Source organism: Xiphophorus couchianus, chromosome 12, assembly GCF_001444195.1.
Source record: "Xiphophorus couchianus chromosome 12, X_couchianus-1.0, whole genome shotgun sequence".
NCBI classification, from domain to species: domain Eukaryota; kingdom Metazoa; phylum Chordata; class Actinopteri; order Cyprinodontiformes; family Poeciliidae; genus Xiphophorus; species Xiphophorus couchianus.
In genome coordinates, this window is record NC_040239.1 from 9,585,871 (window position 1) to 9,612,241 (window position 26,371).

The 26,371-nt window shown below is 36.7% G+C and overlaps 2 protein-coding genes and 1 long non-coding RNA gene across 7 annotated transcripts in view; 2 read left to right on the top strand and 1 right to left on the bottom strand.

Annotated features, from left to right (window-relative positions):
* Positions 1-1,349: 1,349 nt before the first annotated feature.
* plat (plasminogen activator, tissue) lies at positions 1,350-18,932 on the bottom strand. 5 transcript variants are annotated; one of them, XM_028034585.1, is made up of 16 exons: positions 18,799-18,918; positions 18,174-18,243; positions 12,529-12,633; positions 11,185-11,308; positions 10,303-10,437; positions 9,522-9,632; positions 7,092-7,266; positions 6,290-6,381; positions 6,028-6,202; positions 5,857-5,942; positions 4,859-4,924; positions 4,576-4,780; positions 4,340-4,476; positions 3,948-4,088; positions 3,701-3,849; positions 2,356-2,523 (listed from the first exon to the last, which is right to left on the bottom strand). In XM_028034585.1, exons 3-16 carry the CDS (start codon positions 12,589-12,591, stop codon positions 2,356-2,358), a joined length of 1,827 nt encoding a protein of 608 aa, XP_027890386.1. In that variant the 5' UTR covers positions 12,592-12,633; positions 18,174-18,243; positions 18,799-18,918. The 5 variants fall into 5 exon arrangements, with proteins under 5 accessions (XP_027890387.1, XP_027890391.1, XP_027890390.1 ...); XM_028034586.1 differs by lacking the exon at positions 18,174-18,243 and having other exon boundaries at positions 1,350-2,523; positions 18,799-18,932; XM_028034588.1 differs by lacking the exon at positions 18,174-18,243 and having other exon boundaries at positions 11,266-11,308; positions 18,799-18,932.
* On the top strand, positions 7,273-8,475 carry LOC114155005 (uncharacterized). Its single transcript, XR_003597660.1, has 2 exons — positions 7,273-7,804; positions 8,295-8,475. It is a non-coding gene; the product is annotated as an uncharacterized LOC114155005 (long non-coding RNA).
* Positions 18,933-23,421: 4,489 nt separating the features above from the next.
* The window catches only part of ikbkb (inhibitor of nuclear factor kappa B kinase subunit beta), a 30,180-nt gene continuing 27,230 nt past the window's right edge, over positions 23,422-26,371 (top strand). The window contains exon 1 of the mRNA XM_028033868.1: positions 23,422-23,574. The gene's annotated coding sequence lies outside the window, so the exon portion shown is untranslated. The remainder of the gene's footprint in view (positions 23,575-26,371) is intronic.

Genomic DNA, 26,371 nt, shown 5'->3' on the forward strand with positions numbered 1-26,371 from the left:
GAGACTGTGAATGAAGGAGTTGAATAAAGCTGAAACTAAGCAAGAAAATACAACATTTAAGGCAATTCAATGATTAAATTGATGTAGAGAAGAAACAATAGAGATCTGAAAAGAAACAATAATAAAACAAAGGAGTAAGTAGAGAAAGAGGAATATAGGACGACCAGGAAACAAGCATTTATGTCAAGCATAACAAAAACCACAGCCAGAAATCATAGATCATCAAGAGTAGAATCGGGAATTTATGATTCACAGAGAACAAGTTGACAAGATTTAAGTCTCAAAACCTGAAACATATGTGAAAAACATTTTTAAATTATTATTATTATTTTATATAAAAGAGTAATTTCTTCTGTTGCTCCCAACCAACAAAAAGGCAGAAAAATAATTAAATTCAGTGCTGAATAAAGCAAGTAAAATATTCTTATTTTCAGCAGCCAGCAGGGGGCGACATTAATCCTTTGATTGCACACGAAGAAACGCAGTAGAAAACTTGATCGGGGTAACTAATATGTAAATTTTATTTCCTAACTCTGATGTTAGTGTGTTCCTCTTTCTATCGCGGCGCATGTGGCCCTCATAAACACCGCCACTGACTTCTACACAGAGATAATTACCAGAGCTTAACATCTAAGTCTGATGTCAAAAACTATGGAAGCCCATTTCCGCCACTGTGTTAAAAAAATAAATAAAAATAAATGATCTCATTATAATGAGATAGTATCTCAAAATAATGAGATACTATCTCAAAATAATGATAGTAACTCAAAATAATGAGATAATATCTCATTATTTTGAGATTATTTTTTTTTACAGAGTGGCGGAAACGGGCTTCCATACTATCCTGACAACATTCTGAGCTCTGTAAAAATGTCTTCTTGCTACACAAAACCCAGAAACTAACCAAATGTAAACAATGCTCTGCGCCATTGTTGCACTTTTTGTTTGCTTTGTGACTTTGGACAACAGAAAGCACACTACCTGCTGTGTAACTTAATAAACTTCCAGCCTAGGGCTATAATAAGATGTGCATTTACTCTAAAGTACATCTATAAAGTTGTTGCTACTGTTTGGCAAACTTCTGGTATAATTCTGGCTGAATAACTAACCATTCATGAGAGATAATGTAGCTTTAAAGTGGCTGATTTCATCATCTGCACATTTTCATCAGGTCTATGTAGGGATTTTCTTCCCGACTAGTCTTAAATTGTTTGGGATTTTTTCTCCTATATGAACATCCGGTTATGTCCAAGTTTCAATTGTCTGAAAGTTAATTTAGCTTACAAGTTACATAAAATATAAAAATGCATTATAAAGTCAAATTCTAGTTTTGTAAAACCACTGAACCATTTTCTTTTCTCAAAGTATTTTATTGAAACAGAAATGTGTTTACATACAAGGTTATAATAACAAGGACAATAAATTACTGACAACATGATACTCAAAGTATGTATATAAACATAAAAATTTCTACAAAAACTGTACATAAATATTAATTTAGCGCATCTGAAACTCACAATCGCAGAACAAAGCAAGTTTAAACAGTTCAGCTTTGCAAATCAGTATGCGGTTTACGGTACAAAATATTCATATAAAACTAATAATCATAAAATATGCTTCCTGGGATCAACCCAGCTGTCTTTTGTAAAAAACAAACAAAAAAAGAGACTGAGATCGATTTCTGCTCTGATGATTGGCTCGAGAATCTCCTGCTTTTTGCCTCCGTGTTATCATCTGCCGTTACCTAAGAAGCTAAAATCAGAAACAATCTGCACAAATAAGCAGAATCTGAACCAGCAGATTATTTATGGGGTTTGGTTGCAGGTCTGGGATCCCTCAACAATATTTTAAGTTGTCCTATAAATGCCGTCATAAAATAAACCCTCTTCGAGAGTAGCTATGAGTAACTAAAAAGCTCTCTGACGAGGCAGAGGGAATAAAAGTGCTTCAGGTCTGTCAGCAGCTCCTAATTTCTTTCAGTAAAGCTGCAATAAAGTAAAAAGAAGCTTATAAACTTTCTTTCTTCTTAGATTCACTGAGTAGGCAGGGAAGAGCCTTCGTCATCAGGAAACAACAGAAAACGTCAGGATTATTAAACAACGGCCCCCACAGGAGGAGGACAAAACACTTTTGAAACAGTCCGATGATAACAGAGAAGACTAGAAACATTGAGGATATGGAGCTACGCTAAACTCCACAAAACCCTCTGGTGTGTTTCTGTCCTGCTGACTTCAAACCTCCATCCGTTCACAAAACAGAGCGCCGTGGATTTCTCCGTCTATCATCAAGATAAACCGCTCGTCCACTGAGTTTATGAGTCATTTAACAACACATTTGTTTGCGGTTTCTCCAACTTTAGACCGGGTTTGCTTTAACTTTGCTGTTGATCCAGTCGACGTAATTGGTGACGCGTGTGTAGACCCCGGGCTTATTCTTATGGCCGCACCCGTCGCCCCAGCTGATCACGCCCATCAGAGTCATCCGGTCCTTGGTTCGACACACCAGGGGGCCGCCAGAGTCTCCCTGTGGGGGAAATTAGAGAAAATCCACATGAATAAATTAAACCTCTTTGATTTAATTACCTAAATAGACACACTGTAGTTTATAGTTGTGAAACAGAAGGATAAAGAAACTTTTAAACAACTTTTACAAACAAAAATCTAAACTATTTTGCTTGTATTTTATAGTCAGTCCACATTACTCAGATACACCTAAAAAACATCAAAGCATAATCATGAGTTATAATGGGCTAGTCAAAGTAAATTCAATGAAGAATTTCTTGCAAGACTTAAAAATGGCTGTCCCAACTTTTTAAAAGTTTTTAACACTTCCAGCTATGGAAAAAATTTTGTGTAGATGTTTGAAAAATCCATTAAATGACACTTTTCAGATTTTTGATTTAGGACTTCAACATCATTGTTCAATAAGAAACCAATCAGAAACCAGTATCATTCAGATTTATTGGTTTAAACCACATGTGTCAAACTCAAGGCCCACGGGCCACATCTGGCCCGCCATAAAGTTTTATGTGGCCCATAGGGACATGTAAATAGAACCTTGACAATAACCGCTGTATGCTTGACTAATACTTTATCAATCAATTGAAAGCAGTTTTCAATGGAAGAGGATTACAGCAACAGAAAAAAAATCTGATTGTTTTGTTTTTTTTGCAGTTTTGACCTTTTTGTTCAGAATTTTGACTTATTTTTTCCAGAATTTACCAGAATTACTCTGACTTTTCTCTTTTAACATCAAAAGTCAAAATTTTGAGACAAAAAGTCAGAATTGTTAATATTTTTCTAAAAATTTTGGCGTTTGATCTCAGAAGATTAAAGCCAGAATTTTTTTTTTTTTTTTCACAGTGGCCACAATCTTTTCTTGTAGTTTTCATAGGTATTCTGCCAAATTACATCAATGTGAAATCATGTTCAGTATTATTTAACTTTCAGGAGAAGTACTCATTGAGTGCAGGGACGACTGCTTATTCAAATTTCAGAAGTTTATTAATGGATTTTGTCAACACGTTTTACAACAACCAGCCCTTTGAGGACATTCATAATCCTGATATGCCCCAAAATGAAAATGAGTTTGACACAGCTGGCTTAAACCAGCCCCATGGGGTCCGAAATGTGATGCACTGAACTTTGAAAAACTTCAAAGGGTATAATTTGTTTGTAAGGCTGAATCGAGCCGTTCTGACCTTGCAGGCGTCATCAAGCCCTCGGGTGTCGCCTGCACACAGCATGTTGGAGGTGATGGTCCGTCCAGACAGAACCTCTGGAACGCAGCGTTCTTTGGGCCAAAGCCGCACGTGTCCTCGTTTAACACGCTCCGAGTACTCATCAGAAACTGTGGAGAATGATTCAAATACCTGGGATTATGCAACACTCCTACATGAATATTTCCACAAAAGCACCAAGGGAGGAGCTACTAGTGCGTTTTCTTACATTCTGAGTTTTTTCCGTAGCCTGAGATCTCGCACTCAGTCCAGTCGGGCAGCACCAGCCCGCGTTCAGGCAGACAAACTGGATGAACCTCTGGAGAATCCACAGCACATAAGCCGATGTCCGTCTGAAGCTTCAAAATAGCTGCCAGAGGAAAGTGACCAGAGGAAAGTCAGGCTAACGCTCAGGGAAGATGTGGGGCTTTTTAAAGTTTTACAAGCCTTCACAGCCCACTTAAAGCTTTCCATATCATCATCACTGTGGAAAAACACTTCAGTTTGAGGCTCCTATTCTGCTTTTATTGTTAACTATACAGCTTGGTGAAACTCTGTACCCTTCAGCTGCTGCTGTAAACAAATTTTTAAAAAGCTAGTGTATAGTTAAAGTCTACTCACCAATGTCGTTGTCAAATGTTTCATTGTTAAACTTCTCATGGATCCAGTACTTCTCAACTTTAAAAATCTGCTCACTGCTGGAGTTCTGCTTCCGGAAAGTTCTTCCCAAAACCACTTCCAACTTGTCAGCTCTGTCACTGAAAAACAATGGTAACCTTCTGACATGCTGCAGAAAAAAATTGGTTTTTGTGTTGTTCTATTTTATTAGCATGTGTGCAAACAGGTGGAGGTCATACTTGATTTCGAAGCAATGTGCTGCAGACAGAACCCAGCAGGAGTCGATGAGGATTCCTCCGCAGCGGTGGAAGTGTTTCCTGAGGCGGGCCTGATAAACGTTGATGACGGCCTGCCACGGCTGCTCCGTGATGTCGCTGTATCTGCCTCCGACCATGCGGAAAGCTGGGCGATTCAAGGTGTTGTCCAGGCGCTGGCCGCACGTTGCTGCAGAGAGTTAGCATGAAGTTTAAATACAAATAACGCTAAATCCACGGAGGATTTGTTTAAGTTGTCTTAAAGTACCTCCATTGTTGTTGTTAGTGGTGGGAGCGCGTATGCCAGGAGTGGTGATGAAGGATGGATGTGTCACTACAATACAGAAAAAAAAACACTTAGTTCTGGTGTAGAAAGCCTTAAAATTCATTTCTTTTCTACTGCAGGAGAATAACATTCAGAAGAATCCATGCTTTGCTCCGAGTCCAACACTTTGAAAATATAAATGTTCCTGAAACATTTTTAAAGGTGACATATTATGCTTCCTTCAACAGATTAAGAAAACACGTTCATTGCATTTTTGCACAAAATCATTCTTCGATAATGAGATTTTAGTTTGCTCAGTTCCATTTACATTCACACGTAAAAATGGCTGCAAACACATGCGCAATTATACGATTGTACATCTTAGAAAAGCAGAAGTGGAGCCTCCTGCACAACCAAGAAGGATGCAGTAAGTGGTTTCTAGATGAAAAGTCAACAGCAAAACACTTGTCTTTTTGAGCAGCTATTATACAGCACATACAGTGGTAAAACCAGCTGACCAAATGTGCTGGAGCTTCACTGGGGTTGCTAGGTGGCATTACCTGTTGATTTATTCGTTCGCTATTTTCTTCAGTGATTTTCCATGACCACATTAATAAATATCAGTCCATTCAAAAATGATTTAGAATTGCCGAGTGCAGTTTTAGTGATATAAATTACACTTTTTTAAAGTAATTTATATTCAAATGAGAATGTTTTTCAAGAACAATGTTCATGTTTGTGGTGCTATGAATGCTGTGTTGTGCATTTACAGCCATGCAGCTACCTAAAAAATAAGTCATAAATAGTTTTTTTTAAATCATAATCTTTACTGTTATCATAATAGTACCACAAAATATTACAATAAAATTCTAAGTCCACATCGTCTGCCCCTAGTTTCTCTACACAGTGTTTCTTCCCTTGTTAATAAACATTTTCACCAGGGGACTAGTGTTTGTGGGCAGTGCTGTTGTCCATTAAAAGCTTAGATGAAATTCACTCACAGCATTTGGGTATGTCACAAAGCTCCCAGGTCAGCTGCATGTTTTTGTAGGTGTGACACCAAGGAGCAGCATCATCATCTGGGTTCCTGTTAAAAAACGGGGGAAAAACAGAGTTACAATCATGTCTCTACACATCACAGGGTAAAAACAAAATTCAAGCATGATTTTTACCTGCAGAAATTGTGGTTGCTGAGCCCCAGGTTCAAGGCGTTCGATCTCCAGGCATTGTTCACCTTACGTCTGATAGCAGGAAAGTCCCACGGCAAACACTTGGAGCCACTCTTCGTGACAGAAACCATGCCTCTATAAGTCTGACCTAAGCCCACCATGCACTCTCTGTTCTTGTCTATTCAAACACACACAAGAAATGTGTTACTGGCAGGCTTCCTACATTTTGTTTTTATCCTTTTGGTATGTTTTTTTATTGTTTTACCTTCAGGACATTTGGGCACAGAGCAGAACTCCCAGGCTATCTGTGTGCCTCTATAGACGTAACACCATGGTGAGCTGTCGTGGTCAGGATTCCTGAGGTAAAAAAATAGATCATTTTAAGGGTGTGAACAACGCGTAGTTATATAAAACATTCTTTTTTTATGAATTTTTAACAAATATCAATGTTTGATGGCTTTGCAGCAGAATTGTTTCCAGTTATTTAACTACTTTTATATTTAAGAACTTCTGCTCAACAGAAATGTATTGTGCTCTTGTGAAAAAGTCCTGGTTTCCTATTTTGTTGCATGTTTTTCACGCTTAAGTATTTCAGAAGGTCAGACCAAGTTAAATATTAGTCAAAGAAAGCACAAGTTACTATATATATATAAATATATATATATATATATAAATATTTAAAAATGTCTGAACAAAAAGACAACAGTAACTACAAGTCAATCTCCCAAATAAAATGTTAAAAACCAACTTTTACAAAGAATTAGTCCAATCCTTAAGTCAAACAAATATGATAAATTACAAGTTACCAAACTCTGCTTAATAGTTCAACTCTAAATTTAGTTTAAGTCAAATAGTGACTACGAGTTGCATTTTTATGCAAAAAGTTTACGTACTTTTGAGAAATAATTTCCTTTCTGATAACAATTCCAATCAATTCAATCAAATTATTAAACAAAAACACAGGGATAATGGCTTGATTTCTTGCTGATTTGTATACAATTGGATTTATGGAACATCAAGAAACTTTGCACTTGTCATTTTCAGCAACTGTTCTGGTTGTGGTTTACCTGCAGAAGTTGTGATTGCCCAACCCAAGGCTGTTGGCGTCTGATTTTTGAGCTGTGAACCTTCTTCCTCTGAGAGAAGTTGAGTTCCAGTTGATGCACGCAGCTCCAGTCTGACTGATGCTCCAGGTCCCGCGGTACCCTTCGCCCTGACCCACTGCACATTGCTCATTGGTGTCTGATGGACAAAGAAATACAGTCACTAAAATTCATTTGACAGAGTTTAGATTAGCAGTGACCCGGCAGTTGAGTTCCTACTCTACTCTGCTGGCAATCAGTGCTCCGTCTGATAGCAAAAAACGTCAACGTGCTAAATTTCGAAGGGCGTACTGCGCATGTGCCACGGCCATATTATTTTCGGACAATCAATAGGGGTGAAGCCTGGGTAGAGAATAACAAATCAATAAAATGAAGGTAACAACAAGACACTGCTTCTTTTAGTTCAGTCTGGGTTTTTCCTGATTACTTTAGATTCCCTGAGGTACAATTCAAACGCGCCAACCAATCAGCGAATAGAAGGAGAAGTTGTGAACAATGACGACAATTTTCTGTGCTGCTTTATATTGTAGTCTGCCTGTAGTTTTAGCAATGACCGCAGAGGACGTAAACGAAACCACGCTTCTAAATACTGAATTAACATTAACAGCCATCTCATTCAGCTTGGCCCTTCTCTCTTGGCAGCAGAGGATGATTGTTTACAATGCGGGCAATTTCCGGTAAGCTCCATAGCGTCGAACTGGCGCATCACATACGTCACGGCTAAATTTTAGCACCATGCAGGAAGCAATAATTTCTCAATAACAGAGAGCCCAAACCAGTGGGTGTAAAGCACATAACATTGGAAAAACGGGCTGGATTTTTCCAGGATAAATTTGCAGTATCTATTTGGAATATTTTATTGACGTATTATAGATCCTTAAAACAAGTTATTAAGGAAAGTTTATTTCTTGTATATCGTATAAATCCATAACATGCTTTACAATAGCATTAATATCATAGTTTCCATATTAGTGGTTTAAAGCAATGACCACACACAAAATATGGCCACATTAACTGGCTGCACTTTTGCTAAAACGCACTTGGCTGGCCTTTGGATAATTATCCAAGGGTGGGGTGTCCCTAAAACCACTAAAACAAAAACATTCAAGTCCAAGAATGTCTTTCCATGGTTTATGATCCATCTTTTTTCTTCTCTTCAAACCGCAGGTCTATGACAGCAGCTGTGGAGTCACCCAGCCAGACTGTGACCTTATCAAGAGTCAGAAAAACATCTTAATGAATGCTGCCTTCAAGATTCAGGGTATCTTTAATATCCCCTATGGGGCAATTTATACTACAGCCAGAGGAATAAGCATTCACCAACAATAAATACAGTAAATAAGATTTTTAAAAACATCACAACACTCAACTCAAGTATTTAAAAGGCCATTAAAAGCAGGAGAAAATGAATTCTTAAATCTGCTGGTTCTGCAGCTTTTTAAAGCAAACCTGCCTCCTGATGGCAAAAGAGAAAATTAAACAAGGGATGGTTAGGTGCAGCTAAAATTGCTTGAGCTTTCTTGGGGGATCTGCTTTGTGGAGGGTAGAGATGTTGCTTAGGAAGGCATTGGCAATTTTGCACTAGCATTGAAGCATTGAATGCGGTTTTTGTTTTATACCAGCAAATAAAAGAACAAGAAAGAACAGATTCAATAAAACAACTATAAAACATTCCCATAAAACTACTATCCACGTTAAAATGTCTTAATTTATGATAAAAGTGTCTACGTTGGTGAGCTTTCTACATGTTTGTCAAAACAAAGTCTGTTGTCAGTGATGGTCCCAATATATTTGTATTCAACTGCTTGATCATGAATGTACAAAGAGGAGACGACATTTTTATTTTTCCTAAAATCAATCATCTCTTTGGATTTTCTTATATTTATGTCTAAAGTGGGCCACCAGTTTATGCAGGTGCTTTTGTATTTAAAAATATTGACACCCCGCATTATGGTGGTGGCAGTATAATGATGTGGGGAGGCTTGATGGCTGAAGCTAAAGGCGGAACAATCCTGGAATAAAACCTTCCAGAGGCTGCAAAAGTCTTGAGACTGAGGCAGATGTTCACCTCCCGGCAGGAAAACGGCCTTGAACACTTTCAGTTCTACAATGGACTCTGGGTCGCAACGGCCTAGTCAAAGTTCAGACATAAATCCAACTGATCAACCTGAGTCATTTTAACAACTTAACATCAATACAACTTCAAGTACATTGAAGTTAGATGTTGAGACGTAACAAAATGTGAAAAACCTCAACGTCTTTTCCAGGTTTTACGGCTTTTCTCTGAATATTTGTGGTTTTGCACGGTTGTTTGGTCACTTTTTTTACAATTTCGTCTGTAATTTTAAAGGTTCAGAATTATGGCCCAGATTAGAGTGCCACGTGTGTACTTACTGATCTCACACCAAGCTCCACTGAAGCCGGGGGGACACTGGCAGATGTAGTCGGACGAGTAGACGGCCTCCTTGCAGGTTCCCCCGTTGTAACACTGGGACACGTAGCAGTCTGGAAAAAGAAAAGGCAGACAGAGGCGTTTAGTCAGCCACACGTCATCCAGCTCTTCAGAGCAGCAACAGCTTAAACAATTTTAATTTGAGTGATTTGTCATCGCTGGTCAAAAAAAATTAAAAAACTGTGGGTTGAAGTAGTATGCAAATGTCTTCATATACGCGGTTTGACATGGCTCCGTTCCCTGCCAAGGATTTGTTAAAAACAAGTTTTAAGTGTAAACCAATGCTGGTTTTGTTTTATATCAAGCCATGTTTGGAAGGGGGTTGTATGAAAGATGGAAAATGTGGTTGCAATTTGTCTGAGGGAGGGTTAATCATGCTTCGAAGAATCTCTCAATGGGGGTGAAAATGCGCACAAATGCTGGTCTGGCAGGAGTATTTTCAAATAATCTCAGACTAAACTGAGAGCAGCGGCTCTTCATGTGGATGCAGTGAAATAACAGGGAAGTGGAAACGTGAGCGAGTCGGGCCAACATAAAATAATCAGCTGAGGTCGTAACAGCAAGTTAGAGGTAAAGACTGAGCTATAATGGAAGGCGGGCAGCTTGGTGAGGGCTGGAAAGCAGACGGGTGATTATGAGGCGACAGAAAGAGAGAGAGAGAGACAGAGGAGCGGTTGGGTAAGTCAGATGGTTCTGATTGTGTTTGTGTTAAATCCGACTCACTGATGACAGGCACAACATGACAATGCTCTCTTCCTCTTAACGCGCAACGGCAAAACTCCACGCGCTGTCCTTTCCAGCGCAGCCAAGTGTCGCCAAAGCTACGCACGGCTGACGTTTCACTATCCACACACAGGACTGAAGAAACGTATAAAAACAGTGAGAAAACAGGTAAATCAACAGGACATAAATAAAGCTGTAACTTTTATTAAAAATATATATTTTTACATATTTGTTAAAACTGCCAGTGTCGTATGAAACTGATAATCTGTGAAAAAAATCAAGCTTTTATACCTTCTCCCAGTGTTCCCAGTGCCAACCAATCAGAGCCCGGAGGAGGGTCTTAGCACTCTGAATCAAGCTTGTGTACGTGCTGCTCATTCCCCCCCTTTCGCTCTAATAGGTTACAGCTTCTTCCTGATGGTATCGTGAATACTTAGCCATAGAAAAGGAGATAAACAGTTCTCCTTGAATGGTAAGTTGTTTCTCCACCATTAACACATTTAGCAGCGCATACACGAGCTGATTGACAGCACTAAGACCCTCCTCCTGGCTCTGATTGGTTGTTTTTGACCGGAAGCGATGCATTTCTTCAGATGGCAGTAGTAGCTCAGGGAAGAAGTGGAGGAGATTGATCTTTTCACAGATTATCTGTCTCCTCTTACACTGTCGCGACACAGTGACACTTTTAACAAATATGTAAAAAACATGTTTATCATTTTTTATAAAAGTTACATACTCCAGCTTTAACATTAGTTTGATTCAGACATGAACAACTAAAAGGAGGATGACTGACAGCAAAGGATCATAAGACAATAACAACGATGGGGAGGTGACGGTTATGATGATACGGAGGAAGTTAAAGAAAAACATGATGAGGCTCACAGGATGTTTCAAAGGAAGATGAAGGTTTCTTCAACTGAACAATCAAAAGTGTCCGTCTAGCTGGCTGCCGGTCGGGCTCACCTCTGTAAAATCGGGTCCCTCGCTTGCTGCGGAGCAGTGACACCTGCAAACATCAAGAAAACATGCTGGAGGTTTATATATGGAAAGAAATGCTGTGTATTTTGGGTAGGCTCTGAACTTAATGAGCTAAAGTGTTCCACCATTAAAAAATAAAAGAATCTATTAATATTTTAAACTGAATGTTTTTTAAAGTTTCTACAGAAACTCTCCCCTGAAGTCAAAATGAGGGCAAAAAGTAGATCAGCTACAGTCTGTGGAGAATTTTTCTGCAACCTCAAGTCCAAGAAAGTTTCTCAAAACTCCTATGATTGAACACAGTGATTTGCAGTCCTTATAAACCCATATTTAAATCACAAGAGAACACAGAAAACACATTATATGTTTAGGAAACTGCACTGTTTATAAGGAAGAACTAACAAACAATGGTGCAGTTGGAAGCATGGTTGCATTGCAGAAAGAAGATTTCGTTTAGCACGGACAACTGCATGTCCTCCATAACAGATTTTCAGATTGATGTGACCCCTGAGGTCTATGTAGGCCCAAAAAGGACAAAATTAGATAAATATGTAATAAAATAAGTAAATATACCACTAAATGTCTTATTACATAATGTATCGGAGTATACTTTTTAATTATATTTACCAAAGAAATTCCTTTTAAAAGTATCTAACTATATATTTATTTCTAAATAGATTAATGGAAATAATTATATGTATTTCTAGGGCAATGCCATTCTCTGGCGCTGTTATTTTGGGGGCCACAGGTTGAAAAGATTGGGATCTCCTGACCTTTTTGAAAAATCCAGGTTTCTTACCAAGTAAAAATGTTTGACAAAAATGCAGCAAAACAATGTTAGTAGAAAATCCAGCCTTTTTGAGAAATGTGTCCACCATCAAATATATGTTTTTTTTTATTAAAATGGTACATCGTTTTTCTTCTTACACATTTACAGATTTGATGTTCACTTTGTTTTGTTGTGGGTTTGTGAGATTTGCTTATTTTTTTACACACTTTGCAGTGTCCCAACTTGTATTTTTAAGTTGCTTCAAAACTCTTTTTTACATTTTGTCTTATTAATTCAAAAGCTGAATAAAGTTTCAATATTATTTGATTGGTTTACAGGCCACATTAATAATATTGTTTAAAACTATATAAGTTCAGAATTTTTTTTAGTACAGTAGGATTATATTTTACTCGTATTTTATGTTTTAACGTGCATTATTTAGAAATAATGGGGGTTTATAACCACTCTGTAATACTTACGTTGTCCGCTAGGCAGCAGCAGAGAGCAGAAAGAAGGAAGATTCCTTGATATAAACTCTTCATGACTTTTCCAGGTTTTCTGCCGTTTCAGTTTTGCTCAATTTTCTGGAAGACAAACAAGAATTTATCAGAAGAGTTTGCTTTAGATTCACTAAACTAAATCAGATTGTTTATTAACATTTTCAACATCTACATATGAACACTTAGGGTTTCTGAGAAGACATGCTGTTCTTTAATCCCATGACAGTGCAAAATATTATAAAATATAAAACATGATGTGCATATCCTGCACCATTTTCACAAACGCAACAATAACATCACTGCTGACAGGAAATGTAAGGATCTGCAAAAATGTTATTACCAATGAGTTAACTGTCCCCCACACACATTGCGGTTTCTTTATCTTTCGTCACCAATATGTCATCAACTGAGACAATCACAGGAAAATGTCAATATTGGTCACCTTCTCCCAGCTGAACTGTTCCTGCATTCAGTTCACTTCCTCCGTCAAACACTGAGCACGCCAAAACGGGTCGCCACTGGAGCAGAAGGGCTGTAAACATTTAGTACCAGAGGAAACTCGAAGGCCACTTCCAGTTTTATTCCGTGCAGGACTCACATATTTCAAGTTTTCAGTCCACCTTGAATTCATTTCCCTCTTTTGTTTACATTCCCTTTATGAAGACCCCTCCTATGGTTTAATTACAGATAGAAAAGACAAATTTGTTTTCCAGAAGAAATAAACAGGAAATGAGTAATTTACTGTTGGTTAACAAACAAAAACAATACACAAGAACCGCCACATCAGACAACATGATGTGGAAAACCCTGCAGTTATAAAAGGCTGAATACAATAATGCTTTAACACATTAAAGCAAGGAAACAACTAAGAACAAAGGACAGGACTGGGATAGACCTTCTAATGTTTCTATTTTAAATTTTAAAAAAATAAGTGGTTTGCAAAATCATTCACAGTGTTTGAACTTCACAGATTTCATAGTATCTTGGGATTCTAACTGGTAATCCAACACGAAGTATCACAGCACAAATATTCTCCAAACAGCCTGATTAAACTTGACCTAGTTTGCAGAAGAAGGGTGGACAAAACATTCAGTTTCTAGATGTGCGAAGATGCTTAGAGACAAGCCTCAGAAGACATGCAGGTGTATTGGGACTCTACACTGTTTTTGTCCAGTTTCTGGTGTAAATATCTTAGCTTTGTCTTATCTCAAGTGTACTAACCTACAAGTAACTTTTTAACAAAATATCGGAGCTTGTTTGAAGACAATATTTATCACTTAATGTTGATTTTAAAATGAAGTACCAGTAGGTTATTACACTTACAACAAGACATTTTCCCATGTGGTAAGTGAAATAATCTGCCAGTAGTGGAACCAGTACTTTTTAAATCAATACTAAGGAATTATTTGCTTAAAACAAGCTACTATTGCTGAAATGTTATACTTAGTAATATTTTGTGTTTTTGCAGTGTGCCTCAAAAACATGTAAGAAAAAAACTTCAGAATGGTTCCTTGTGGTCTAAGAACTTTTATTCTGCAAAAACGGGAGTCTGCTGCCCCACATTCAAGTGTAAGTAAACATGAGTCACAACAGTCAAAGATGAAAGGAGGATGCACTAAAATAGAAAATGAGAAAGCTGTGCAAGACATAAATAAGTAAGACGGATTCCTAAATAAAAACCTTCAATGTTGAAAAGGGAACTTCCTTCACAGAGCATGTGCATAACAGAGATCCAGTAATAACCACCTGAAGCCATGCCAGCTGTCCTCCTCTCTGCCTTGTGCAATCTCCAGTGAGTCACTCTCTGAGGTCATTAAATACATGAAACTGTATGTGAGGTAAAACAGCTACATTGGCAGGCGCTCTCAAAAAAACGAACAAAGTGCTCAGGAACGTGGAGATAATCCTGAAGCTAATGCTCATTTCACCCAGTGTTCAGTAAAGCAAACTCCACATGCACGGCATTTAACGCATAAACTCACCGCAAACTGCACAGAGCCTGGCAGAAACTATACGTGCCTGAGTCAAATAAATAAAAAACGTTCACCCCCCCAAACAAGAGCCTCACTGGCAGTGTGACATAGACATGCCAGTTTCTTTTTTGTTTCCTTTTGTGCATCTGTTCTGACCCATTCAGCCGCCTGTGCAGCCGTGTCAGCTGAAAACATGTGTTTCCTGCTCAAACCGGCGTCTGGCCTCTGAGTTTTAAAAAAAACAACTGGATAACGAAGCATGCATGCACGAAAACACTCATCAGAACATCAGATATCAACACATTTGCCTCCCAGCCTGTCACGGGCCTGACATGCAGGGGCCCATTTAGGGGAACATCAGCACTGGAACGGGTCCAAGTTTCTGCAACTTTAGTACATATAAGAGGAAAGGAAGCCGCAGTATGCAGACAACAAGGCCTGTCGCAATAAGGAATAATTCAATTAATTACATGATAAATTAAAAGTAACTCAATAATGATTGTGCATGATTTATCGTTTTTCTCTTTTCTTTCTCTATTTCTACTGGAAACTGGATGATAAAAGTCTTCAGTCTGGTGTTTTGATCTCAACTAACCTTGACAATTTTGTTTACACATACTTCATAATTCATTTTATTTGTTGTTTTGTTTGTTCATTTTGAATATTTAACATGTCTTGCAGTTCCAGTGTCAAAAGTTCATTGGGATTTAAAGTTTATTGATCCTTGAGAATCTGTTCTTTCTAAATGTGACTTGAAAATGGTCTCAAAACAACAATATTATTGTTTATTGCAATAACTCCTGCGACAATTTATCATCCAACAAAATTTGTTGTCATGACAAATATTGTGTTTAGATATAAATACTGTGTTTATATCTACATGCAATATTTATATGTGTTTAGATATAAATATTATATCTCTAATTATACAGTTAGAGATATAATGTTTATAACACAAGTGTGAAATTAGAAGAAATCTAAATATGACCTAAATATGAAATAAATTGAATACACAAAATGACATAAAAACAAGTATGTACATGGGAATGTGTAAATCTACACACCTATAAATGAGTTCAGAGTAAAACTAAAACACATTTCTAACATCAATCACTAAAAAATATTAAAATATTCACAATTTATAGGTTTTTTCTAAATTTTGCATTTTTGTGTAACAGACCAAGATAAAAATGTCCTAATTTGTAATATTTAGCAAAAAGTAGGATATACAGTAGAGTGCCCATAAAAATTAGATTTTAAGTATTGCAACAGATTCTCGTTTGAGCTTAGGTCCAAACTTTGACTAGGCCTTTAATGCCTCTGCCTGTTTGTTCAGGGTTGCCGTCCAGCTGGGAGGCGAAGCTCCAACATATCTGAAGTTATTTAAACCGTCTCACAGGTTCACTGCCACAGTTGTCCTGTTTTTACCTCAAGTCACATTCTGATTCACTCTTAACAATTATCTGCTGAGAAGAGCATCCCCACAGCATCACACTGCCATCACCATGTTTCACTGTCAACTGTCAGTGTTTCTCTACACTCCTGAATTATTTCAGCAATAGCCTTCACAGAATTCATTAATGACTTTGTTGAAATATTTTAAGAAATATGCATATAACATGCTTATAAACATGCATAAAAAAAACGTCTGTTTTCCAGGCTTTTATATTCACAACGCTTCAAAAGAAGTATTTTTGCTTCAAATCTTAATTTAAAATTGTTGGCTATAAACTGGAAGGATAATTCATCATTGCAATATGCAGCCTACATGTGACCTTGGTTTTATTCAAACTTTACTACTGTTTATGTTTTTTAAGAGAAATTTGCCACTGAGCAAGTTAGTTTTACTACTTTTACTACTTTTACTCTCTTCGCTCATGTTTTCACTCTGCATTGCAAGACCGGGTAACGTGCTGCTTTGAACTAAGTAACCAAACTAGTTCCTTTGAACTAAGCAAAGAGGCTTTTAGGCCAAAATAGGTAAGGTGATTAATCTGGGTTATATAGTATTAACATATTAAGATATTTAGATTAATCACATGCATTAACGACAGCCACAGCTTCTATTAAACTCCACATAAATTCACTTTATTTACTAATCAATTATTCTGAAGGCCCTGAATTTTATTTAGGGGCACCATATTAAAGTGTGATGACTACAAATAAACACCACACATTTTTCATTGTTGTTTACATTAAAAAAAAACACTATTTAACTCGTCATAACCCTTCAAAAAATGTGCTGCTTTGTGTTCGTTTTATAGCACAAGATCCATACTGTTCCAAATGTGCTAAATTTAAGGTTTCAGAATAATTTTGCAAGGCCCTATTACCAAGTAGATGCCTAAATATTTATTCTAGTCATAAAAAAAAAAACAAAGTTAACATCCGAAACATCTGGAACAGAGTATGTAGCTTGGAGAGAGTGTGGTTCCTCTTCTTAGTGGGTCAAATAAGAAAAGACAACATGAAAACATCTTTAGAGAAGCTGAGGTCAGACTGTGACTCATAATAGCCAGTTAAAGATGGAGAACTTAAGCACTGCAAACAAATACAACAGACGCCGGCGATAGGTTCGCACAAACATGCCTGCGCTCTGCAGTTATGTCCAAAGCTGGAAGCAGATGCCACCAGGTTCGTGACATTTCTGTGTATTTATGGAACTGGTCCTTAGTGCTGACCACCATGTTGGCGATGAGAGCATCAGAGAAGATTTGCAATGATGACGATGTGCAGAAAAAGATTGCGTGTGAAAGATTCCTTTATGACCAAAATGCTAAACTGTGAATGGTTTGGTTGTGAGGGACAGCATTCAACATGCCTGCTAAAGATTCAAGCATCTCTACTAAGTTTTTATTTATTTCTTTATTGTTCGTCTTTCTCTTCCTCCTCATCACAGCACGATAAAGACGCCACAACAGGCTTTGGTTTTCTAAGTCATGTGATTAATGTGTTAACTTATTTTTTCTGATCTGATACATTACTGAAGCCTCTTGTGTTAGCTTCCATTTTAAATGCTCTGCTTTGTGTGACTTTTTCAAATCAGTTGGTTTTTTAAATGTAAAAATTTAAAGAAAATCATGGTACAAAGTTATTTGACCTCCTAGGATCCTAAAATTTTTCAATTAATCTAAACATACAAGTTTAACTACATGAATGTTAATGAGAATGTGTTAAAACTTGTGATGCAAAGAACTTATAAAGCTTCATTAATACTTTGCCTGAGGCTTTTCAGGCTTCAACAATGCAGCTGTGATCTGGTTTCTGTAAAGTCCCGCTGCAGAACAACCAGCTGCATTGTTGCCTTCCAGCCTCCTTCTGTGCAACAACTCTGGGAAATCCTTATCAGATAGAAACACAACCTGGAAGGCTCAGCGGAGGCAGACGTACAGGTGTTGATATTAGGAAAGAGCGCAAACTGAGGCCACAATGAGTAGTGAGGGAGTTTCAGGGAAAGAAAAGATGAAAGAATGGAGAGTTTGGATATCAAATGCCAGCGGTCAGCAGAAAGACAGTGAGTAGTTGTGACTCAGCCTCACTCTGAGGGCTGGAGACACACTGAGGCATTTATGAGATGCAGAGGCAGAGTTAGAGCCTTTGGATGAAAATGCAGGTCAAACATGAAGTCAGAAATGTTTTATTTCTCCAGACCTCGGCTGCCCAGCATTGAAACCCCGGTGTGATTCAGCCTCATCTTCTGGTTAAACAGCTGTGGCTTATTCTGTGAGTCACAAACATCAGCTTGAGGCGCAAACCCAGCTGAGGAAGCTCACTGAGATCAGATGATGTACATAAAACAGAGTATCTGACCCATGAAGAAAGTCTGCAGGAAAGGAAACCAGTACTGAGCTTAACTCAGATCAAATTGCTCAAAGAATCACCAGATTTTCCAGCTTTTATGCATCTGAAAATCACCCAGTTTCTGCTCTTTGCACAACATATAAACCATTAAAAGAATCCAATAGCAGAAGACTCTAAAACTGAATTTGAAGATAAGAAACAATTGGCAGAAATTAAGACTATTTCTTCTGCATTTATCAGCTGAAAGACATTTCTCCTTATTTACATCTTACATGTATCTGGTAAACTGTTTTATTTAAAATGGAAATGCGAGAAAATCTAATGACTCTTTTCAAAATAAAGCAGCAAAGCGTAACGCAGGTGATGAAAACAGAAATATAACTTAACACTTCCTTTTAAACTTTTAAGATCAACAGGCTTGCAGAAGTCATTATGCATCGCGATCGTAAATCATAAGGAAAAGAAACAACCTTACCAGTTACGGGGTCTTGAAATTAGCGCTTTTCGGGATGTTTTCAGCAACAGCTTTGTTGTCGGCGTCCTTCTGCTAACCCCCGCACCGTCCGGACTTTTTATCGGACCATTCCGGTCCCGCCGATGCCTGATGGGCGGGCCGATGTGACCTCAGCAGAGGAGCGGCTTACCGGGCCAGTGATGATGATGGTGATGATGATGCATCCTGTTGGGTGGGGCTCACGTTGATTAGTTATTTTGTTCTGAGGAATTGAGTGTGTTCTGAGTGTTGAAGAATGTATTGACATAGTTCCTCTGTTCCTGCTGTTTGTCTTCTTTGGAAGCAAATTAACAATTATAATGATATTAAAGTTACATTTACAGTTAACATGTTAACATGACTTCAGACCTTTTTTATTTAATTTATTGAAAACGGCGTAAATTTAAAGCACTTTTCTGACTTTCACACCTTCACCCATCCACTCTCACTTTCAGATCCATTCAAAAATATTTTACAGATCCCAATGGGAAATTAAATGTTCCAACTCATATTGTTCAAGGTTTTTCTCAGAGTTGTTGAGAATAAAGATGGCTGTGGGCAGAAAGGTCCACCTGCAGCAGTTAGTATTACAGCAACTCTGAAAATACCTCTGACCGAAGACACTTTATTGTATGGTTGTCTCATTCATAGGCTGTGATTTATGGCAATGTGCCATGTATGGAAGTCTTAAGCTTCCTATTTGTAACTTCCTTACAAGCAGGAAGTTACACACAACTTCCTGTGTGCTAAAAAAAACACAGGAAGTTGTGGAAGTCGTGTGTTCCAAACAAATAACTTCCTATTTGTCAGACAACTACTTTTATGATTTAATCTACATTTTTTGTCTTGTGTTTATACCTACAAACAAACAAAAAAACATGAGCAAGAAGCAGGAACCTAACAATGATTAAAAAAAAACTAAGTAGTTTAAACATTTAAATTCACTGATCAATCTCAGTATGAATTTTGGGTTTTTAAAGATGGATTTGGCCAGTTCTCATTGTCATGGTTGAACAATTGTTATCATTAATTCTTAAAAATACAAATCAATTAGAATTTTAATTCATTATGAATTCTCATAATTGTTAATATTGACACACGTTGTTAGCAGAAGGGATTTGGAAAGACCATTTCAGGATGTTGTCAAAAAACAGTTTTGACATTCGTTTGGGATTTTTGTCAGAACTAAAAGTTTCAAACACCTGACCCAAACTGAACCACTCGGACCAAAGGGAACTGGTTTGGAGGAACAACCTAAGAACCACCAACGCTGAAGTTTTAAGGCTGATCAAAATGTTAAGTGTAGAAAACTTAAGGCCCATTTGTTAAGCCTGGAAAATTAAATTGATTCCCAGCTTCCATTTTGATGAATTCAAAGCCTTGCAGGTCTGTCTGGGTGTATCTGAGTGTCGATTCGTTTGGCACCAGAACTCATTTCTCTCAGCCACAAACCCCTTTATTCAACCCAGCCCTTCCTCAGCCACTTTACCAGTGGCTCCATCTTCACTCAGAACCACAGTGGGTTAATTTAACTGAAATAGTTTCAACTCAGGGCTTTTTTTTTTACTGGTTATGAAAACCACATCATATCAAGTACAACCCAGCACTTTAGCATGTGATATAAGATAGGCGCCAGTCCAATTTGTTTGTTTTATTGCTGTCACTTCCTGTTTAGGGAAGAACGCAGAATCATGGGCGGCAGAAAGACAGTCAAATAAACCTCTTTTATACACTGCAAAAACTATTGTTGTCTGGTTTCTAGTGGTAATATCTGGCGGTACTCGAAATAAGACAAAACTAACTTACAGGTAACTTTTCAGGTAAGAGCTTGTTTTCAGTCAATAATTTCATAAAATTAATAAAAGCAAACCAGTTCCACTGGAACATTATTTTATTTACAACATCAGAAAAAAGTTTTGTTTTAAGTAAAATAAGCTGCCAGTGTATTTTTTAGTATTATTTCATTAATATCAAAGACATACATTATTTATTTAAAACCAGCTCCTGTGTCTTGCTGAAAATCTACTTTTATGTTAGTTTTGTCTCATTTCAAGTGTACTATTTTTTTTTTTTTTGCACTATATTAGATCAAACATACTTGAAAAGATTTTGAGTTTTTGAAGGGTAAAAAATCTGTTTGGTCAGTTTTTGTTAGATTTCAGCACGAATCATTCACTGTTAATGATACAAAAGATGGAATCAATCATACGTCAGAGTTTGGTGATTATGAACAGATTTTCTTTCTTGCTATTTTATTACGCTGTCTTCAAATTAACTTTAACATCAGAGGAAGATAACATGACAAAATACAAGAAGTTGTTTTCATGAATCAAGAAATCGCCCAAGTAGAAACTCTCTGACATCATGAAGTAGGCATAAAGGTCACACAACATCCAAACAAGAAGAGTTTAAGACAAAAACTGGAGGAAATTTTGTTTTATTTGTTGCAGTTTCCATCACAACTCCTGCTTTACTAAGAATTTAACTTAAATCTGCTGAATATTCTTCTATTAGCAGGTACTTTTGTCTCTGTGAATGCCAAACATTGATAAGTCCATCTTCACCATTATGTAATGCTACATGAATGCTAATAATTTAAAACAGATATAGCTTAAAATGACGGTATGACTTTAATATTTTATTAAATTGTTTTTCAAAGCACCAGACCAAATGAAAACTTGTTCTACAATTTAAAAAATGAGCATTGAAACACTTGCGCATCATTTATTGAAGTAAAATAAAGTGTTTAAGATATTAGCTACTTAAAGACCATCTGAGACATTTCCCAGACTACTTAGAGATCCAAATTAAGACAATTAAAGTTTCTTATTACAAGTTTATGTTGAAGCTTTTATGAGGCTCTTCTTGTTTCACTTCTTCCTGGGATAAAGAAACTTTAATTTGCTGATTGAATGACTGAATGAATTGAATGATTTGGATGTGACGTCTGACTCTAAAAAAAGAAATGATTTGCAAATTCTCCAACATTTTGTACCTGATAACATGTTTTCAGACTGATTTCATCAACAAAGTGTGCTTCAGATGTTTGCGGCATATTTTACGGTAAGTTTTTTTTACTCTTCCATAACAGGCGATGAAAGGAAAACGTCACTCCCCTGGAAAGTCTCAAGTACATCTCCAAATTCAACATCCGCTAGATCAACAGTAACACAAAAGATTTATAAGATGTTGCAAACATAACATAACAAACAGGCACTTTAGATAAAAGGGAGATAATGGACGTGAAAAGCACTGAAACATTGTGCATCACAAACATTGGCAGACTTTGCAACACACATTTGTTTTATTCCTAGAAGCCCACTATTATATCTAATGTGATGATCACCCACAAACTGTTTAAGTGTTTTTTAAGTCAACATGGAAATGCTAAAATTACACTGGAAATGTTTGTCCAAGAACACAGAAGAAGAAGAAGAAGAAACATTTGGCTTCAACCTGAATATGTCCAACTCACTGGGATTTGTTGCACAGGAAGTAGTGAGTAACTTTAAAAAAGGAACCAAATGCAAAACTTATTTACCAATAATTTTAAAAAGGGTTTATGCTTGGCCTCACATCCCCTCTATCTCCTTAATCTGAGCCATAAATAAAATACCTTGCAACCAACTGACTTCAAAAGTCATTCAATCAGCAAATTAAAGTTTCTCTACATGTAATTTAATCTCACTGCGAAGGCCTCTAAAGTTTGTTAGACAACATTAGTGAACAAACAGCATCATGAAGAATTTTAGTAGGTGTAAATGAGTGAAAATAAACTTTAATTTACTACATATACACATCATTATTTTAAGACAAACCTAAAAATCCACTTTTGTACTTTTGGGTTTTTTAGCTCAAGTTGCAGAGATTATTTCAGCTTTTATTTTATCTATTTTCTTACTTATTTTTGCTTTATTATGTCCAGGAAGCAAGAAAAAACAAGTAACTTCTACAGTTTACAGCTATAAAGAGTTGCGTTATTTTTGTTAATTCTGTTGTAATGTAAACCTTAATCAAAAGATTTAGCATAATTTTTTTTTTTTTTTTTTTTGTTATTTTTGAACAAAAAAATACAAAGAGGGGAAAATTCACCTTTTTGAGTGCAATGAGACCAATTTAGTTCTTTGCATTTTTAGAAAGAAAACAGTCCACTTAAAAAAGTAGAGTAGATTATTTCAATTCAGTGAAATACAAAGTCAAATTATTGATCCCAAAGTGGAATGAATTAATTAACATTGTATTGTTAATTATTTTTGAGTCATAATTGCATAATTATCATGATTATTATATATAATTATAGTATAATTTAGTATAATTTGGCTATTATATATAATTAAAACGAGCTCATTTCTATGTTTTTGTCTTAGTTATTCATCTAAATCTAAATCACTGCATAGTATGAACAACTCCGAGGGGAAACTGAGCTGCCATACACTAATACGCAGGCTCAGACTTAGCTGTGGAAATTAGCATGCTAACATATATTTTATTTTTACTTTATTTCTAAAAGTATCTTGTCCCCAAACGTCACCTGAAACCCTCCAGCTGCTCAGCTGTGACCGGTGAACTCTGAGTGGGCGGGTCCAAAGTCTCATCAGGTTTACAGGAAATGTGAGTACCAGGAAGTAGACAGAACTGCTGGGAGAGTTGTTGTGTCGCCAAATTAACTACAGGGAAAAAAGTTAAAATATCTTAAACACACAAACAGACAGCAGAGTTTAAAGAAAGTCAAGAAAGACGCTGCAGAGGAAGTTTAAGGTAGGATGGAACTGAGCCGGAAAACAAAGTGAAAGAAAGAACTGCTGCAGTAACTCTGTAAAACAGCTAGCACACCGACAGGAGACGTGTTTTTATATGACTTACATTTAGTTTAAACTCTAAAACGTAGAAGCATGTGCTGTACAACGTTGATTAGGTCACGTTATGACTCCAGGTTTGACCTCAAACATTAAAGTTTCAGTCAGAAGTTGGATCACTGCGAGTTAAATTCAGTCAAGTCCAAAACTATTCATACCACTGGCAGATGTAGCTCTACAGTCAGTTTCATTCAACCAATAATTACTTATAGGAAGTGAGACATGCCTCTTCCGTTAGATAACAAAGCATATTGAAAATTATTAATACATTCATCATCTTCAGTTGAGAAGCCTTTATTGACATTACAACTTTCAAACTATTTTTTTATATGATTCTTTAGAAAGATTTCTGGTAATTTTTACCATTTTATTTTTGGCTACAAACTGCTTGGAAAGCCTGCTAATGTTTAGTTCCCTCCCTCCAAATATTCTTTGTCACATTCAGGTCAGGGCTGATTGTGTCACATTTACTTCGAGCTCTGGAAGTAAGACTTAGGTCTGACTAAGTCTTACTTCCAGGGCTGTTCAATCCATCAAAATTGATATATTGCTGGCAATAAATCAATAACAATATATATCGCAATAAACACATAATCAATATCAATAAATAATACATCTGATAGAATATCCAGTTTTTTACTGAACTGTTATCCAGACCTGCACAGCATTCTGGGGGATGTAGGCAGAGAAAAGACCTCTCTCAGCTAGCTAAGCAAGGAGTGTGGCCTCAACTAACTCACTCGGTCTTTGGTTACCTAGCAACAACCTATTGAGTAACTTGCACAGCAGTAGTTTAAGATTTTGCCACAGTTCCTCGAAACAGCTTAGAAAAAACTGCATGGAGTGAAAAGATAAAGTTATGCCACCAGTTTGGTGGTATTTCAGATATTTATAACAAACAAACAAATAAATAATTATCTATGGACAGATATGAAACACTTATATCGCGATATGTTTTTCCAGCCATGTCGTCCACATAATTTAATTCTGTTGTAATCATTTTGAACTTGTGGGATTTATCAGAAATTTTATCATTTCAGGATTTAATTATTATATCTCACGCCATGTCAATTACTTCTAAAAAGAAGGATTTGGTGCATGAGTTTCAATTTATAGTCATTTTCCTCCAATCTGCACCTCTGTGAATAAGTTGGACGCTCTTCTTTGCAGAATTGGTCCAGTTAATTTAAATTGTTTCATTTCCTGGTGCTGACTGAGCTAGCATAGTCCAAACATTTTTATTCACGTTTTGATCTGTTTTTTAATTCCAAAACCAGCTTTTTTGTTTGGGATCAATGATCTGTTTGAACTTGGGTTGTGCATTTATCGCATCCTTTATCACTTATATATTGTGAATAATTTTGATTTTTTGTTGTCTCAATACATTTCAATTAATAATAACAAATGAAAAACAAAACTGACAGTGTTATCGTAAATTTTGTTCTTTCTATTTTCTGCACTAACGAGAACATAAAAAATAGTAAATTTGAAAATATGATTGAATGCAGCTACTGTGTGCAGTTTAGTGATATAAATCGCACTTATTTAAGCCAGTGGAGTCCTGAAGAAGTCTATTTTAAATAGGGATGTTTTTCAAGAACAGTATTTGTGTTTGTGACGCTGTTAACACTGTGCTATGCAGATACAACCATACAGTTGCCTAAAAAATTTGAAATCACAGTTTTTATTATCACAATATATCGCAATAAAATTCTAAGTCCATATCCAGCACCTGTAGTTTGAACATGTAATCTCTTCCAAGCTGTTGATTTGAGCTGAAATGGAAAGGATGAAGGTAGTTGTAGTTGTTCGTTTGTTTCAATCTACTTTGTGCCAGGGGATGAATCAAACTCGCTGCACGATGCTCCAACCATAACACTTGACATCATGGCGTCTTACTGAGACTCTTCCAAACAAACCTTTCCAAACCGCTCCTTCTTTGTCTTGGACTGACCATGTGAACAGCTGCAAATTTCAGTCGGGCTGGAAGGTTTCTGCAGCCTGGGTTTCTTCCTTCACCCATTTAAATCTGCGGACAGAGGCGCTGGTGTTCCAGCAGGTCATGGCGGCTTCAGCCTCGGTGGTTTTCTGGTTGTTCTTGAAGTTTGAAATCCTGTTTCCTTTCATCTGAGCACTGTAAAACATTTGAAGGTGACTTAACTTGAAAATACAGGTTCATCTGCTGCCTTGAAAATGCAGTTAAGGTCAACAAGAAAATTGTTTTAAAGTTCATGAAGTTGATTTAACAACAAAAGACAAGTTGTCTAAGCATTGATTTTTTTAAGTTCATTAATCTTGAATTGGGAATTTTAGAAGTATTTCACAATATGCAAGAAAAAAAACTGCCCTGATCTAGTTAAAGAGCACACTGTTATGCATTAGTTTCACTCACACGATCAAGTAAAAATAAATACTTATGTTACTTCGGAATAATTTAAATTCTTGTTTCTAAACTTGTGATCTGACAGGGAATTTTATTAAACATTATAGTCAATTCTGCTCAAAAACATTTAGCGTGAACACGATATTAAAATAAACATTAGCCTTAAAAAACAAGAGTCAGATTGATGTAACGCACTTCCATCTCAGGATACAAAAACATGCCGCTAAGCATTCTGGGAAGTAGCTCCCACTCATGTCTTTTTCTCCTTTTAGTTTTTAATGTGCTAACCTAAAATCTTTTGTTTATTCAACTCTTG

Excerpts from the sequence above, each read along its gene's own strand:
- plat (XM_028034586.1), bottom strand. The coding sequence starts at position 12,591 with ATGAAGAGTTTATATCAAGGAATCTTCCTTCTTTCTGCTCTCTGCTGC. Across the intron at positions 6,203-6,289 it reads TGTGCCCAAATGTCCTGAAG|ACAAGAACAGAGAGTGCATG; the intron begins GTAAAACAATAA and ends GTGTTTGAATAG. Across the intron at positions 4,477-4,575 it reads GCACATTGCTTCGAAATCAA|TGACAGAGCTGACAAGTTGG; the intron begins GTATGACCTCCA and ends ATTGTTTTTCAG.